Source organism: Corvus brachyrhynchos, unplaced genomic scaffold, assembly GCF_000691975.1.
Source record: "Corvus brachyrhynchos isolate BGI_N302 unplaced genomic scaffold, ASM69197v1 scaffold710, whole genome shotgun sequence".
NCBI lineage: Eukaryota > Metazoa > Chordata > Aves > Passeriformes > Corvidae > Corvus > Corvus brachyrhynchos.
This window is the reverse complement of record NW_008236029.1, coordinates 191,468-208,614: the sequence shown is the minus strand read 5'-3', so window position 1 is coordinate 208,614 and position 17,147 is coordinate 191,468. Positions and strand designations below refer to the sequence as shown.

Sequence of the window (17,147 nt, the reverse complement as noted above, 5' to 3'; positions counted from 1 at the left end):
GGAAAGAGCCACTCAGTGCATGCTCCATCTTTTGTATTAACACTAATTATCCACTACTAAGTACTGCAGGCAACCGAGTGCAACAAACTTGCAATTCAAATCTGAATTGGACATTATGAAATGCAGAGGAAAAGAAACCAAACACCACAAAGCAAACTAGAATATAGGACAGCACTAAATCAATGTCTCACAGTAAACAAGCAAAAACCTGCAGAAAAGCCCTTCAGAGCGTTACTTAATGTGTTGGTCATGCAGCAGAGTTTTCAGAAAATGCAAGCAGCATATGAGATCATTTGACGGCACAGAGCAAACACAAGATGATCTTCACATGGGTGGTGATACGAAAAGATTAGGAATGAATTCACACCTACACAGCTCAAAAAGCAATTCAAAGTGACAGGTATGTAATACCAATGTAACATTGAGCCCAGCTTCAGGAAAGAAAACATTGCAGGCATGAGAGCTATGCACAAAAAAAATAGAGGAATTTCAACATCATATTTTGCTTTATACTCTTATTATGTACCTGAGCAAGTAGAGTAAGCATACAAAACACCCATTTTTTTTTCCTTTATACACCAAAAATTACCACGCAAAGACACAGCAATTGTTAAGCATCAGAGTACCAGAAAGCAAACCAAAACCACCCTTCTCCACCTCCTAGTCATCCTCATAGAAGGGGCCACAGCACATGCAGGAAAATTGCCACCATCCCTCACTCTATAACAAAGCACAATGTCAACCAGAAGTTTTGACCAGGCTTCAGGAAGAAGATGAATAGTATCTAAATAATTGAAAACCAGGTTTTTTTGCTGTGTGGAACAGGCAACCCATACCCTTTTAACAAGATTTATAGGCAATGCTGGAGCTTCCTGCGTTTCAAGGGCACATCACAGAATAAAGACTTACAAAAATGAACACAAACCTTGTGATTATTCCTGGGAGCATGACAGCACTGCTACAGGTAAACCCTTGGAGGATCATTTACAGAAGACATATAGATTGGTTGCTGCCAGGTTACATCCATGAACTCCAAGCGGGAGAATCCAGAATCCACTTGTGGTTCAAGTGTGACAAGGCATTCTCACTGCCTGGGAGAGAAGCGTTAGTGAGTCCGCGGGCAAAGGAGTCAAAGTGCTCTCCACACCACACATGGGCCTGGAGATGTACATTCCAGGAGGATGAGGCATGGCAGGAGTAGGGAGGGAGGTGATGATGATGATGGAGAAGAAAATGGCAGCGATCACGCTAAACACATAATGCAACTCAAATAGTCATAGCATACACCCTTCATTCTTCTTTTCCTGCCTAAGCTTGTGCAAGGATTAACAGCTCAAGATCATATGGCTTCTCCATGGCTGTATAATACTTTACAGCTGCTTTATGTGGTGGAAATAATATGCTCTGCTACTAAGGTTTGTGTTTTGTCAAGGATGAGAATTCCTTGATCTGTTCTTTCAGAATTTTGAGAGGGTGGGTTGCAATGCTGTACTATTTGCTGACAGATATCTTGATTCTGGACATGTTTTAGAAGAGATGTGTAAAGTAAATTACTATTTTGAATCTCACTATTTTGTTAATAGCTGCTATACTGTTATTTAAATAACTCCCACTAGTTCCATTTTCACAAAAGCTCTTCCAGTGCATTATGCAAATCTACTTCAGTACAATTTTCACGGGTCTTGAAATTTCCAGCTCTGTCATATTCATCACAGAAAAATTTTTCATAATGGCTTAAAAGTGATAATGATTTCTATTTCATTCTTATTTGTCTCATTAATGCTGCAGGATTATATCTATTGCAGCTTTATTTATAAGGATGGATTCAAACTGTCCAGACTATTTTAAGGTTGTATCTCTAAGGAAAGTCTTTACTTCACCTGATTAGAAGTTTCTGAAATTGCTTTATTATAGGCTATGCAACCAGCACCCAGACCCTATTCCCCTGAAAATTACTGTGAGATTTTCACACATCCTGTACTGTGGAGAACCACATTCCACATTACCATCTTCTCTCCCATACACTGAATTCAGAGTTTTCAAGGGCCAGTGTAGGCAGTGGTCTGGGAGTTACATGGGGTACCCTTAGACATACAGAATACCTCGCTTACAGTGAAGCCATACAATCTCATAATATTTTTCCATGTAATTAACTTTGTCATAGTATCAATTATTTCCTGTGCTAACTGCAAGTAATTTATACATCAACAAAGCTGTTTTACCCATGGCCTTTAATTTAGGCAATTGCATTTACATTTCTGATTCCAACCCTATGCTTGACTGTTTTCTGAGTTGTTTACAAGTCAGCTGCAATATCCCCGGGCACTTAATGTTCCCGAGATTGCTGTGCTATATGCAATCATAACATGCATATATTTATGTAGTCAAATTTGGAAGCAAAAGGGCCTTTTAACTTCTCAAAGAGATGGCATAGCAGGTTGAATGTTACAATGCTCTTACAGTACCACAGATTAGTGTGTTCTAGTTCTACCATCTCAATGAATAATCATCAGCACAGCAGGCAACCACAGCTCAGGTTCAAATAACATGCTGTGGATATGCTTATCATAAGACATGGAAGTGCAAATCTGCACATTCTTCTGCCTTGCCCAGTAAATCATACAACTTGAAACAACTTAAAGACTTCTTTTGAAATATAAAACTAATTTATACATCATTATTATCTCTATTCCACAAGATATACATGGGATAAGACATTGTGATCTCAACACTGAAAATTCAGTGAGGTATAAAGGTATTTTGTGAAAGGCGAAATGATAATAAAGCACCAGGAATGAGATCCAGCCAGCAACATCTGAGCCCAGGCAGATACAACAGCCCTGGGGCTGCAGTGCCTCCAGGTAAGTGGGGATCTTTTGGTGTGGCCTTCCTCCTGCAGCTGGGCATCCTGCGCTGTCTCCTGACAGCCTCTGCCTTGTCACACGGGGCTGCTTGGCAGCTGGAACACCAGCCCTGGGGCCAGAGGTGCAGCAAGCCAGAGAGTCCTTAAGCCAGAGAGCATTAAGACACGCTGCAGAGAGTGTAAACACCATGCTCTGTGACCTGCCAACAGATCACGCGGCTGAGAAGGGGAGTCAGTCCAGGGCAGGAGATGCATAAATCTCACAAGAAATCATCCTAACTCTGCTCATGCTTCTTTCCAAATGGAACATCCTCCTCCTTGGGCCACAAGATTTCCCCTCGAACTGAGGTTGAAGTGCCCTTTGGGCAAAGTCTCTTTGAGGAGGCTAAAACATCCAGCATTTCTCCTTGCTAGGAGCATAAACTGGTTCTCAGAGTGTTCTGCAGGATATAATTCTATCAGATAGATCTCTGTGGAAGCACCTAACTTGTCAAAGGCAAGTTAGAGACTAGGCAAAATGAGAAATCTTTCATCATCATTGCCAAAGCAGAATTGAATTTTTGCCTTCCAACTTATGCATAATTCAAGTATTTTGAATAATAAGTATCATTTTAGCATTTTAGTGAAATGTGCAGAAAACATAGATGGTATAAAATGAGCTTTATATTGGTTGGCTTTTTTAAAAATTTGATCTATATACCACATCCTCCATTGAAAACATGTTAATTCAAGCTCTGTTTTCTTGAAGGAGTTTTTCTGGGTACTGGTCAGTTTAAAGGAATAAAAAATTATTTAAAATAAAATAAAATGTTTTAAAAAATTCTTGTTCTTTTGGCTCTTCTTATTCATAAATCAGGTTAGCCTATACTAGATGGGAAATAAAGATCTTCAAAGATACAGGAATATTTTAGACTTAAACAAGACAAAATTATCCTCCTACCCTTCTGCCAGGAGACCCTCCTGCTCCAAGCATTGAGCTCTGACTAACTACAGCCAGCTTTCTCTTTCCACTCAGGGTCTTTAACATGGCCAAGCAGCTACTGGCATTTCCTCCAGAGCTCCCAGAATGGCCCAGAGGGCTGAGTGGGGATGCCAGCCCATACCCCGTTCATTCAGACACTGCAGCTGCACAGCAGAGGGAGATCCAGAGCCCTGGTAAGGTCCCACCAGACGCAAATAGAAAATGGGAAGTCAGTTAATTGCACCTATTGAGAAAATGCTATCTTGAGCATATATGTTTTCATTTCTTGTCATCCTAAGAAGTAAGCAATGCCCCTTAATAAGCTGATTAATAACAGGTTGTACTGAGTCTATATATAAAGGAGAAACATACTTCAGAACAGATAGGCTGTGAAATAGTGCTTACTTATTTATAAACAAATGGAAAACACACACAACTATTTTGTTTCTTTGTTTTGTGGGAGTAGGAGGAATATTTTCAACAACTTTTTACTTTGTGTTCACAAGAGTGTAAAGGTTGTAAAGACATTTCTTTATGTCTTCAGCCTCCAGGCACAGCCCACAATGATGATGATACACCCCCTTGGCTGCAGAAGGGACTGTGACCAAGGGAAGCTCTGCTGCACCAAGCAGCAGGAGCCACAGGAGACATAGAGTGGAGTGGGAACCAGGGCATGATCATCCCCAAGAGAGAATGAAGTGGCTCAAGCAAGCATAGACGTGCTTGCATCGCATGTGCAACGATCAGAGCATATCCCTGGCTGCCAGAAGCCACTGAAGATATAGCTAGCAGATTTCCACTGTGTCACAGTACATTTGGATTTTTCCCATTTACTGAAAATAAGGCCCTTCTAGACTACAGAAAATGTTGTCACCACCAGATCTCCTGCTGGGAAGCCATGTCTGTGCACAGTGATTGGGCTGTGGGCTGCTGGGGGTGTCACAGGTGTCACTCTGGCCTGAACTTCAAGAAGGCAGGGTGAGCATTCCACTTCCAGCTGTCATAGAAAAAATAAATATGTCCTCCAGTACTTACATAATTCAGATTTATATAAATATGGAAATATAGACACTTAAAAATTTGTATATTTTAAAAAATCTATTTTTTTTTATATTTAAGCACCAGAAGACATTTTTCAGTCTTTCCTGAAAAAAATTTATACCTTGTTTCTATACCACATAGTAATAGTTTAACATTAGGAAAGGATGTTGCCTAAGATAGGAAGGTACTCTTTTATTTTATAAGTTACAAAGTACATTTTGTTATCTACAGACCAAAGGCTTCATTTTAATTTGTGTGTTTAATAAACCCAACTTGACATAATGTACTGCAGTTATCAAATTTGTCAGCATTTTTGCAGGAGCTGAACTTTCTTCTGACAAATGTTGCCAGTCGATTAAATTAAAATAGAGAGCAGCACGATGAAGTGTGTTACTGCTCAGTAACACACTTCATAAACCAGTTGTGTATTCCTGAGTCTCTCCCAGCTTCCTGACAGGGGTACCAATTCCATGGCATCCTTATGTCCCTGCCTGATGCTGAGACCATGAACTGAGGTGGTTTAGCTGTCTCCATCCTGGGAAGGAGGTGACCATTGATGCACCCCGTGGCTTATCAAGAGATACCACCCGACCTTTTTTTACGTGTGCGGCGTAAATCTCTAGCTGTCAATTTTAAGGTCAACAGTAAAAAGAAAGATCTGACTCGCAGGAGTCAAGGTACCTGGGCTCTTTTCAGCATCCTACTATGGCAGAACCTTATTTCTTGAACCAGCTGTGGAGGCGGGTCACAGCTTGCCAAAGACCACCTGGCTCAGTAGAAACATGCACACGCTGAGGTTCAAGAGCAAACTGCTTGCATCCTTCTGTGGAGTTATCTACCAACCTACTACACCATAAAAACACTTAAATATTAAAACACTGATTATGTTGCAGAGCCTTTAGAAGCCTTTTAAGAAATTGCATTAATAAACATGAAGTAGTTGATGTCTGAGAGGCAAGAAAGTGCCCAGGATGATACAAGCCTGTTCAGATCTGTGCCTATGGCACAGATCTTGGAAAGCAAAACATTTCAGCGCAACACCAAAGCAAAACGATCCCTCTCAGCTTTTCCCTTACTTTTTTTCAGGACACATCTTGCATCTGTGCTCCTGTGCTTCAATGAACTCCCTTGGGTCAGCAGTGTTTGAGCTGTTGTGTCTTCAGTAGCAGCACTCTCTGTCAGGAGCATGGGGAGGATTTTTGGGACCTGGGTCTGCACATTGCAGTAAGCACGAGTTTTTTATTCTTTCCTTCCCAGAAACTTACAGAGGAGCTGCTTGACATTTAGAAACAGTTACCCCTACAATCTTGGTGGATCAAGCAGGAAAGATCAAGCTCCCAGCAATAAGTTGAGAGGAGACACCCAGAAGGGCAGTTCTCACAAACCCTGCCGTGACATTGCAACGGGTTAAAATGAGATGACCGAGCTTTATCCACAGATTGGAGATCTTCTCAACCTTTCAGCTGCAGAAGGGGGAGACACTGGGGCAGAGAAAGGAAGAAGAGGACGGGAGGGGAAGACAAGCAGCACTCCCAGGCAGCCACCTCTGCTTCTGAAGAGGCAGCAAAAGCTGCTGCCCAGCTGCAGCTCATGTGTGCTGAGAAGGGCCACACCACCGCTCCTGCCTTTTCCCTTTGCAGGTGGGACTCACAGGCAGCACATACTGACATTCAAGAAGACAGCCTAAAACCATAATTCAGTTTCATGCTGAAGCAAAGACATGTCCTCACCAGCAGACATGAATGACCTTTCCCTTGAACCACCATTTAGATTTATGCCTGTGACAAGCAACAATCTTTTCCCATTTTTTTTCTGCTCACAGTGATACAAAATAGAGTTGGACAAGCATAGAAACAAGAGATTGCATAACACAGCTGCCCTGCAGGGCTTTTTATTATATTTTTTAAATCAATAAGCCCAGAGAGCAGGATAAGCACTGCAGCTACACCCACTGCCAGACACTGGCAATCTATAGGTATAGTAAATGACATTAATAAAAGAAGAATCCAATCAAAAAGCACTATACTGAGGTTTATCAAAGCACAGTGAGGCTTTTTTTTCCCCCTAGTCCAGAATAAAGACCACCTCAAGGATGGTGCCTGGCTGACTTTGCCAGGTTAAGATCCCCATGATCAAACATAAGCCTCAATGGTTAGCTGAACAGAGCAAGTACAGGAAACGAGGAGTTAGTGTCTCACCGTATGAAAAAAAGAAGCCAAGGAGGGATTTAAACAGTTGCAAAGGATCAAAACCAGAGCCCAGAATACAAATGAGGCCACAGCATGTTAAATGAGGCAAGTGAGTTTGGAAACATTTGTGTATTTAGCTTCCTAACTAGAGCTCAGCTCCAAAGCAGAACTGTTAAACAACCACCTGATCAGAATTTGTAAGGAAACAGCATACAAGCTAAAACATGGAAGCTGCATTTTGATGCATGCAATAGAACTGTCAAGATTTTAGAAGCCCTGTTAGATAAATCAGATGATTTTCATCTAAATGCTAAGTGAGAATCAGTAAATCGCATTCCCTTTTCAGGAGGTATTGGCAGTATTTCAAGATGTGTTTAACTAATCTCACAGTGTGTTTTTTTCCTTGGTTACTCTTCTATGAAAATGAACTATTAGGAAATCAAAATATTATGGCTAAGCCTTGCTAATTGCTCTTAGGCACAGAAAGGTAAAACCTCTTTCACCTCACATGTGAAAAATATGAGAAATAGGAAGAACTTAGGAACATAAAACAACAGAAAATAAAAATAAGAGATTAAAATCCATTTTCTTCATGCTGTTCCATAGCCCTCTGTATATATATAGACATATATAGTTCAGATCCCAGTAAATTTGTGGGTAACTTTTTACCACATGAGTGGTAGAACACACCTATTAAAACCTGTGTAAGCCTTTACACAAAACTCAGAGGAATAGAAAAGGGAAAAGGCAGTAGAATTCCTCACTCTCTGGCCCATCCAGACTGGATAGAGGCACTGTTTGGTACCTGCCCTCACTGAGCATATCCTGCTCCTGCCTGCTGTACTGGATGGATGGCTCTGCTCCAGCTGCATGTACGAGGCAGGGTCCTCTCCTTGAAACCCTGGCAGCATAAACACTCAAGCCTAGCTGCTTCAGCACAGACCTCCAAAGCCCCAGTGTTTCATACAGTCAAGATTTCCACTTTCAGAATAGTTTAGGCACAAAACCCCCAACTTTCCAACAAAGTCAAAACCCAGAAGTAGTCAAGCTTTGGATTGGGAAATTCTTATGTTTCCCAAATTTTGTCTAAAATAATAATTCCCTCCAGAAAAATGCACGGTTTTGGTAAACTAACTCCAGAATAAACAAACTTGGTCTGGCTGTAAGATTAGTGCCCAGTTTGCATTTTTATAGAAATATTTTAAAGCAACCACAAAGATTCATCTGGAGATACCTAAAATCAGACAGAAATCCAGTCCAGTGTCTTTCTTAGTACTGATCATTACACTGACCTCCTGCTGATCCAGTCCCACAGCTTTTCCAAGACAATTGGGTGCCCAGAAGATATATATTTAGAACATTGTTGTACTCATAATTTATGTGAACAAAATACAGAGTTCCTTGACCTTCCATTACATTTATTCAGCAGTATATACTGCAGGGAAAAAAAAATGGCTTGGAATTCAGTAAATCAATAAAGTACATATATTCTGAGAATATAAAGCTTTTAATGTTAATATGGTTGAAATTAGTCCTCTGCTTCTATAAAATAAGAGGACATGTAACATACAAGTGGAGAAAGGGTAGATACAGTATGTTATGGATGAGTGTTGGGGAAGATGAAACAGGAAAGCCTTATAAATATGATTGCCTGACAAAAGATTTTGGGAATATGAAAACTACAGGCAACATCGAAATGAAAGCCACTTTTGAAATACCAAGTCTTAGTTACTGAACAACTGGAAAACAATGGTATGGCCAACTGAAGGTAATCCCCTCTTGATTGAACAATACCCTCTGCTTGCAGGCAGGTCCAAGGGTCAGAGCAGACCCTACTAGCTCAGCAGAAGGGGTCCAAAGAGTAGTTTTTAGAAGTTAAGATGTAACACTCTATGGTAATATAAGAACTCTTATAGGCTGTATGTAAATGCTATAGGATTTGTATCTTGTATTAGATTGGTTAGTGACAATTAGAATATTCAGTACAGAAGATGATTTATTGTATTGTAACCAAGACTTCACCATTCCACTCTTACACACTCTCCACTCTCACTTCCTCTCTTACTCTTCGCACACTCTTACACTCTTACTCACTCTCTTACACACTCTTACTCTCTCTTCACACACACTTCTTCTTCACTCTCATTCCTCTCACTCGCTCTCTCTCTCTCTTACCCACTTACTCTCTTGCTCTCTTGGGCCTGCTCAGAGCTGCCAGCTGCAGCTCTAAGCAGTGCCCCTATACCCACGCCCTTTGCAATAAACCGCCTGTGTCCCAAGATCTGACCTATAGAGATCTCTCGTCTCCGTCCGTCCCGACCGTCTGAACCACCCCGCTGCCCTACAGATGAGAACTGACATCTTCATCTGTACTGCAGCTACTGCATTTCATCTTTACAGAGTGCTGAGAAATCAAGAAGTTATATAACTTGGTGAAAAGCTGATAGGTACAGTGACATTTTAAATCCCACTCTGTGAAAATCAATTGCAAGATGTGAAAAGAAAAAAAAACTCTTCAGGAACCAAAATTTCCATCCCATAATATATCTGTATATATGTATACTTTGAAATAAAAAAGAGCAATAAAACTTCATAGAAAAAGGGAGTGTGGGAGGGAACTGGAAGGATAGGCAGAACAGAGAAGGAACAGAATAATCACAGATCATTTGAAGATACTGTTACAAGGAAGCAAAAAGGCAAATTATTTTGATGACATCCTTTTGATTCCACTAATGCTAAATAGTAAATAGGTAATATAGCAGCAATTTAGAACGTGGAGCTTAACTGGCATAAGAAAGCCAAACAATCCTTGCATACTTTTCCGGGAAAGCACATGCTTTATCAGCCTGGAAATGCAACACAGCCCTACTTGGATCAGTCTGCATTTTCTAAGGGAAAATGGCCCCATCAAAAGGATTTAAAGCTATCTTTGACGGGAGGCAGATTAGGAAAAGTCAACAGACCTCATTTACTTTCCAGTTGTCTTAGCAAGAAAAAACAAAAGAGACAATGATATTGGCTCAGGGACAATAAAAGAATCTCTACAATCCACAGAAATTGATTTTTTAAATATTCACAGTGATCACTCTCACTTTTTATTCATTCAAACATAGGTCACCAGGAAAAAAAAAATATGGTAATTTAAATTTGATTCATTCTTTACAAGTGGAGTGAACTTCTAGAGAAGGAAAGCAAAAGAAGACATTTTTTGTAAAAAGGGTATAATGTATGAAAAGGAGCCCATTCAAAATACGCCCAAAGCACATGAAAAGAGAATTCACTGAATGAACGCCAAATTAGAGTCATGTTCCTGCTCATTCAGAAAGCAGCTACTGAAGATGCCCACCAGACCAAGGTCTGCACATTTTTAGGCACAGAACTACATCTGCACTTAGTCCTGGGAGCAAAGGTGAGAGCTGCTCAAGCACACAGAGACAAAAGGCACCACTGCTCATACCCAGCGAAGGAAAACCTTGCACTGAGGAGAATGCCAGGAGTTAAAACTCTTGCTCGATCATCAGCATCAGCAAACTACAAGCATTTTGATCAGCTGGTCTGTTATAAAATCAAGGCTGACTCTTGAGCACAGCAAGCTGGCAAAACACAAACCTGCCCTACCTGCACAATGTTTCCTACAGGAAACAAAGGGCAGTTTATTTTACCAATAAAATTTTCATGATCAGGACAGCTGCCAGCTGAACCTGGCATCTGCTAAACTTGCTTTCACAAGAACATTTTTTACCCCCAGAATTATATTGAGTATCTTTTAGAAGCATAACGATAAAGAAATGTTCACTGCATTTTTTCAGCCATTTCAGGATTTTCCCCCAGTCAAACAACAGCAGCAGAATTTTAATGACTGGAAAAATGCAGCAGGGCTGTAAGAGAATATTGTACTGCAGCAAATCAGTGCTTCTGTGGGTTTTCTTCACTGTAACTCTAATCTCTTAAATATACTACAGCACCAGTACAGAATTCTGTAAAATTCAGCTCCTAGCAGAGATTAATTAGGAAAAAAAAAAAAGGGCTTGAGAATTTCCTAATCAAGGTCTATAGTTACAATACCAAGGAAAGATCCAACCAAAAGCCCAAAAGCAGAATTCCCAAATAGCTCCCAGTATCATCTGATATGATTTCTTTCTTTATTTCCTTCTTTTTATCCCAAATGCCTTTGCATTTTAAAGTGCCCATACGTTCACCGTACCTTTCTGCCAAACTGCCTTCCATGTACCAATTAAATGTATAATTGAGATCTTCAAGTCATTACAAAGCAAATTCAGTGTCTTTTGGAATGACTGCAGGGAATGAGATGACACAAATCAATTTTATGCCAAAGCACACTTTTGCATGCATGCATTCAATATGTATCACACAACCCCTCATAAGCCTGAGGGGCTGCTTCTTCCACAAAGAACACTTCCCAGGTTTTCAGGGAAGGCACTTTCAAAGCTTTAAGATGAAGTTCTCAACTGTACTGTGAATGAACTCATCAGTCAAACATTAAGATTTTAAACTTTTTACTGGCAGTAAATATTTGAGGCCAGATTTGTAGACAGCCATGTTGGTCCAAAGGACGTTTGCCTTTCCCCTCTCATTTTGTTCACTCATCATTAGTGGAGCTGGATTGAATGTTCTTTGAGACTCATTCCTCCATTTGCATCTTAAGGCTTCTGAAAAGAGACTGACAGGAAGCACTTTATCACTACCTTCCTACAGTTGACATTCTTGTTTATTCATCAGTGCTTCAGTTCACCACTCACACAGAAGAACAGATTATTTAGTCACTCATCACTACTCAGAAAGAGTCATTGATAAAACTGTCTTTCACTGGGGGCGACAAAGCTAAAAATTCAAGTTGCTGTTTCCAGGTTTTTTCAGAAACTGCAAAATTGCAAGAACAATATTCCTGCCTTTTACTGCCTTTTTCACTTCATCCTGTCACTAAACATCTAAAAAGTTTCCAAACAAAGACAACATTAACTCACTACAGAGTTTTACATCTCTGTATCTTCACATCCATACAAATGGCCCATGATTCAGGATGTGTAGGCTCAGCTGAGAGTAAGTGCTGTCTTTCTTCTGGATGACCCAGTAAAACCACAGCAAGGCTCCTGCTACGTGCTTAGCTCTCTTCTGATTCCTCCTCATGCTTCCATCAAGCAAACAGCACTACTCTGAAGATCCCCCCATCTTAACCTCCTTGTTTTTTTCTAATACTTCTCCATTCATATTGGTCCACTTCCTCCATGATTTCAGGACTAAAGCAACACATAAGAAAAATACAGATAAGAAAATTCATAGAACTGAGCTAAGCCACTTCAATAACTATATTTACATGGACTCCTCTCTGCAGGAGGTTTTTTTTTCTTTTTATCTTTTTTTTTTTTTAAAGATGGATGGAAGAATAATACAAGCAATCAGATTTTGGAAAGCTCCCAAGAGCAAAAATGTCAGGAAACTACTGCAGATGCAGTAACCTGTGCATTTCAATCAGGAATACAAATAATAGCTCAAAATCTATTTAAACTAGCTGTACACAACACTCTGACAAGAAATCACTTCCTGTTTCTTAGGCCTTTATTTGGGAAGCAGTTTGAAATGATCACCCCCTGACAGAGGCCTTCACTCAGGAAGGCATGGCTCTGTCACAAAAGGTGTGGCCAGAAGAGATGGGTCATCCCTGCGTTGTCATTTCAAGTTCTCTCCCTCTTGCTCCAGCACACTGCTTTCCCACTCCGAAGGCCCATTCTGAGTGTTCCATGCCTTCTGCAGCCTCAGTTCCTCCTCTCTCCTCTTTCTTTCCTGACTTTCTTATTTCTTCTCTTGAGAGACAATACAAGCCCCTCAGCACAGGCATACCCCAGGCTCTCCAGAGCCCCAAAGAGGTAAACACAGACACCCACCTGCATGTAGCATCTTGCATGATCATGGCCTGTTTGTGGGCTTTTTTGTTCCTGTTAGTTTTTTTCCTCACAAATGGCTTTAAAACAAAAGGTATCCCCCCTGTTAATGTTATAATGTGCATGTGTCTTTATAAGCCAACTGGAATCGTTTTACCCATTAGCCTGCTTATGAGAAAATGAGAGAGCCTTAATACCAAAGCATGAAGATGGAAGCACCTTTGTCAGGATGCTGCCAGCAGTCTTAAAGCAAAAAGGCCTGCTTCAGAAACCGTGGGCACTTCAGATACCATATACCTAAAAGAAAAGCTGTTTTCAAATATTCCTATTCTCAGCAAAACAAGACCTGCATTAAGAAATGACAGCAGCATTCAAAAATCATTTCTCCATGGCATTCCTCTAATACCAGGAACATTTGGCAAAAGCAATTTATCTTCTAAGTGGCTTTCTCAGCAACCACTTGCCATGACACTGACGTCAGCTTTTCTCAGGTCAGGGCCTGTCTGTCATAATAAGAGCTTATCTCTTGTCTCTCCAGAGTTATTGGTGCCTTCACAACTGCTTCACTCAGGAGACTGCTTAATCAGTGCCATGATTTAAAATTAAATTTGTCTGTGAAATTAATAAAAGAGAAGGTTGAACATTTCCTTCTCCAGGTGGAAGTCTCTATTCCCTTTATCCTGTGACTCAAGACTGTCAAAGAGGCCATGTTATCACTGACGAAGCCCTTCATCAAAACTGTTAGGCTTATCAAGGAGCCACATCAAGGTTTTTTACCCCTAGACACTCCGTGGAAAAGGAAAGTCTTAATTAACTGCTTTTCCATACTTCTCATCCCATCTCCTGTCCCTCCCACCAAATATATCAGGGACAGACTGAAATGAAAACCCTTGGAGGCAGTTACCTTCCCTCATCACAAGCAATCTCACTTCTACTTCAGTGACTCATCCAGGGCAATCACATAAATAGGAATTCTCCAGCTTTTCTGCAAGTCACATTTTATTTTTCATGCTCTTCATTTTCACCAGCAGTTGTTGAGTGTACTAGCTAGTTCTTAGAGCCATCCTGACACATGAGATGTGAGAAGATAGCAAACTACAAAATTTTATCAGGGATAACAGGCTTGTGAAACTGCAGTTTAAAAGAAACCTTGCAAAAGATTTCTGCCTAATAAACCCCATGAAAACCCCAATAAAACTGTACACTGTGCAGTTTTAGAGAACAAAAGGGTTTTAATCCTGTTAGAAGTTGGGGAACTGCAATATGTCTGTTTTTCTGATCATAGGAAGGATAGAAACACTGAAGGTCATCTCTGAAAGGAGGAATATGTCGGGGTCCCTTCCCCCTGCCATGTGGCCCTGGGAGAGGGGCCCTGAGGGGACAGACACGGGGTTTCCCTGCCCCAGGTCAGCCTCGTTCCCCATTGGTTGTTTTGTGTTCCCCTGCGCAGGCAAGGACCCTCGGTCCCGGGATTGCCTCAGTTCCTTGGCAGAGCCCCGGCCATGCGGCTGGAGAAATAAACATCTCTCTGAAACATCTACCAAGAATCTGTCCATATATATTTCATTCCCAATGCCCTCCTTGTTTGATACATCGTGTTACAGAATCCCCACTGTAGCAAATATATCCCTAATTTCGCAGAAGAAAATCAGTTTGAGATTTAAACAACTTCTTGCATTGACATCAACTATAAATAGAGCAGGGAAGCAAAGCAATACCAGGGCTGTCAGCAAGCATTGCTGAAGTTCAGAAAGCAGGTGGTTAAAAGCAACAATTGGAAACGGATAGGCAATTTATTCCCATTTAGCTGTCATTTACAGGAAGAATGAATATAAAAGTAAGAGCTAACTTAGTTATTTTCCCCATAAAATGATGCATCATTGACAACACCTAAACATGTTACATATAACATCATGTAAGAGTGAGACGCCCTTGTGACATGTCTTTTAAAACAAAGCTTCATAAAAAAAATAAAAAGGCATTTATTTTTCTATCTGATTCCCAGCTCCTGTAATAAAATTAATGTTCCAAAGACCATAACAGTAAAATATACAGTAAAATCATAACAGCCATTATTTTAATCGTTTTGGCCTCTTAGTTGCATCTTGAAATAAAGGTTTCAGTTGGGAACATGCTGACTCCTAGTCTAAATTTTCCTTCTAGAAATGGCATCTAAGGGACATATATTGTATTTCAACACTTTTAAAAGGTTGAATGCAAATTCAGGAACTGATATCAGCAATGACCTCAGGTTTCACCACTTGCCTTTACTGAAAGAGCACTGATCATTAAGATCACCTTCAAAACAAACCAAATCACATTATGTAGCCCATGGTGTTAACATCTATGCTATTATAAAACATTATTAATGCAGTTTTGTTTTTCTGCAATGGTTTCCTTCTTCCTTTCGTCCTTTCAAGGAGAATACGTGGACAGCCTCATAACTGACACAGGCCCTGTCCATTGTTCTTCCTTACTTCCACCTTGTAAATGGTCAGATCAAATTTCTTCATCTTGAAATTTATGAAACAGAAGCATGTCATTAGAAAGGCTCACTTCTTAAATTAAGTGGTTTACTAACATCCTTCTCTGTATTACATAAAGGACTCAAAAAGATGCCCAAATAAGAACTAGCTATTAAAAAAATAAAAAAGAAGAAAAGATCAGACCACTCATGCTGCAATATTTTCAGATTGGTGTTTTCTGAGAAGCTCTATGTACAGTACTGCTTGCAAACCCAACCCTACATTGCATGCTACGCTCTCTAGCAGAACGGTTCCACTGCAATTTCTCTTCTTCCTTCATAATATAAAAGGCACAGAGAGGTATGAGCACTAAGGCACATGGCCATAAATGAAAGAACACACTTGGGCATAAATTCATGTCTAGAAATGTGGAGCAGAAAAATGCCCATTCTCTGTAAAATCTACTGATGAATGCAGACACACCAGAAAACAGGTAATTTAGGCAGTGCCTAAACTCAGCCTCCCACAGGGGAACTTACTGCATCACTGGTCAGAATCCTCCCAGCTGAAAAGCTACACGTTTACCTCTCCATGCTTGCCACTAATCCTCCACATCTCCACCAAGTGGGTGGAACACCTTTCTTTGAAACATGCAGTGTGCTCAGTTCCAGGTCTTTCAGCTTCAAGAACTTGTGTGCTAGGAAACTAGATAGCATTTTAAAGGCTAAGAAGCACAAATAAGTAAATAAGAGAAAAAACTATCTACTGTGATATTCATGGCATGGATGCTACAGTTAATTTTGTCATAGCAACACTTTTAGCATCAACCTTTCAGGAAAATGAGTGTGCATATGTACCTACACTGCTTTGGAAGACAAAGCTTCATCAAGTGTATTGGCTCGGTTGGTATTTTCCAACTTCAGTAGAAAAAAATGAAGTACCATATTTCTTTCTCATTAGTTACATTGACAGATTTCCTGTGCATTCAAGAGGAACATTTAGATTCAGCCCACTGAAAAAGTACAAGTTGTCTCCCTGTCCTGTTCTCTGCAGCACAAATCTTTCTCTTCAGCAGTTTTCTCTGCTCTGAAAGGCAATGCTATCAGATGCTGAGCGGTAGAATGGAATTACTATTTCAGGCCATGAATTGCACTATTCCTATTTAGAGGAACATCCTGTGTTCAAAAGCACTGAACAGCCAGAAACACCTATTGAAATTAGTGCATTTGCTCAGAACCAAAGCCAAGTAATATTTCTTTTTTTTGCATTGAATGAAGAGTTTAATTTCAGCATCCAAAATGTTAATTCAGTATTAACCTCCAAACTCATGGATTTGAGTCTGGTTTTGTTCAGACAGTAAATGCCTTTGCCTCCATCTTTACCAGAAAGTTGCTAACAACTCCACCTGTGAGTGGAAAATCAATAATAAACTGAAAATTAGTAATAAGCCAGTCAGGGCTCCTGTGCCAAACCTCCCTGCACTGCACATCTATGACATCTTTCACTGCTGCTCATCTTCCATGGTCATATTCACCATCAAACACAAACAAAAAAACTAAAGACAGAACAGAAGCCACCAGCCACGCAAGGTGGAGGCAGCTAACTGGGACACTGAGCAGTTCTGGAAAGTGACGCCCACAATTACAAAACCCACTGTCTTTGTCTGACTGAAGCCTAATGGCCCCAACCAATTTGGGGTTTTGCCATAAATTTCTGATATTAAATAAG

General features: G+C 40.4%; 1 protein-coding gene across 5 annotated transcripts in view; it reads right to left on the bottom strand.

The window, feature by feature from the left end:
* Positions 1-17,147, bottom strand: part of OXR1 (oxidation resistance 1) — a 276,422-nt gene that overhangs the window by 141,251 nt on the left and 118,024 nt on the right. Inside the window, exon 3 of one of the 5 annotated variants that reach the window (XM_017731281.1) lies at positions 926-1,091. The exons of the other annotated variants lie outside the window; for them this stretch is intronic. Within the exon in view, the coding sequence (XP_017586770.1) occupies positions 926-984 (59 nt within the window). The 5' untranslated portion in view covers positions 985-1,091. The remainder of the gene's footprint in view (positions 1-925; positions 1,092-17,147) is intronic. 5 annotated transcript variants of the gene reach the window in all.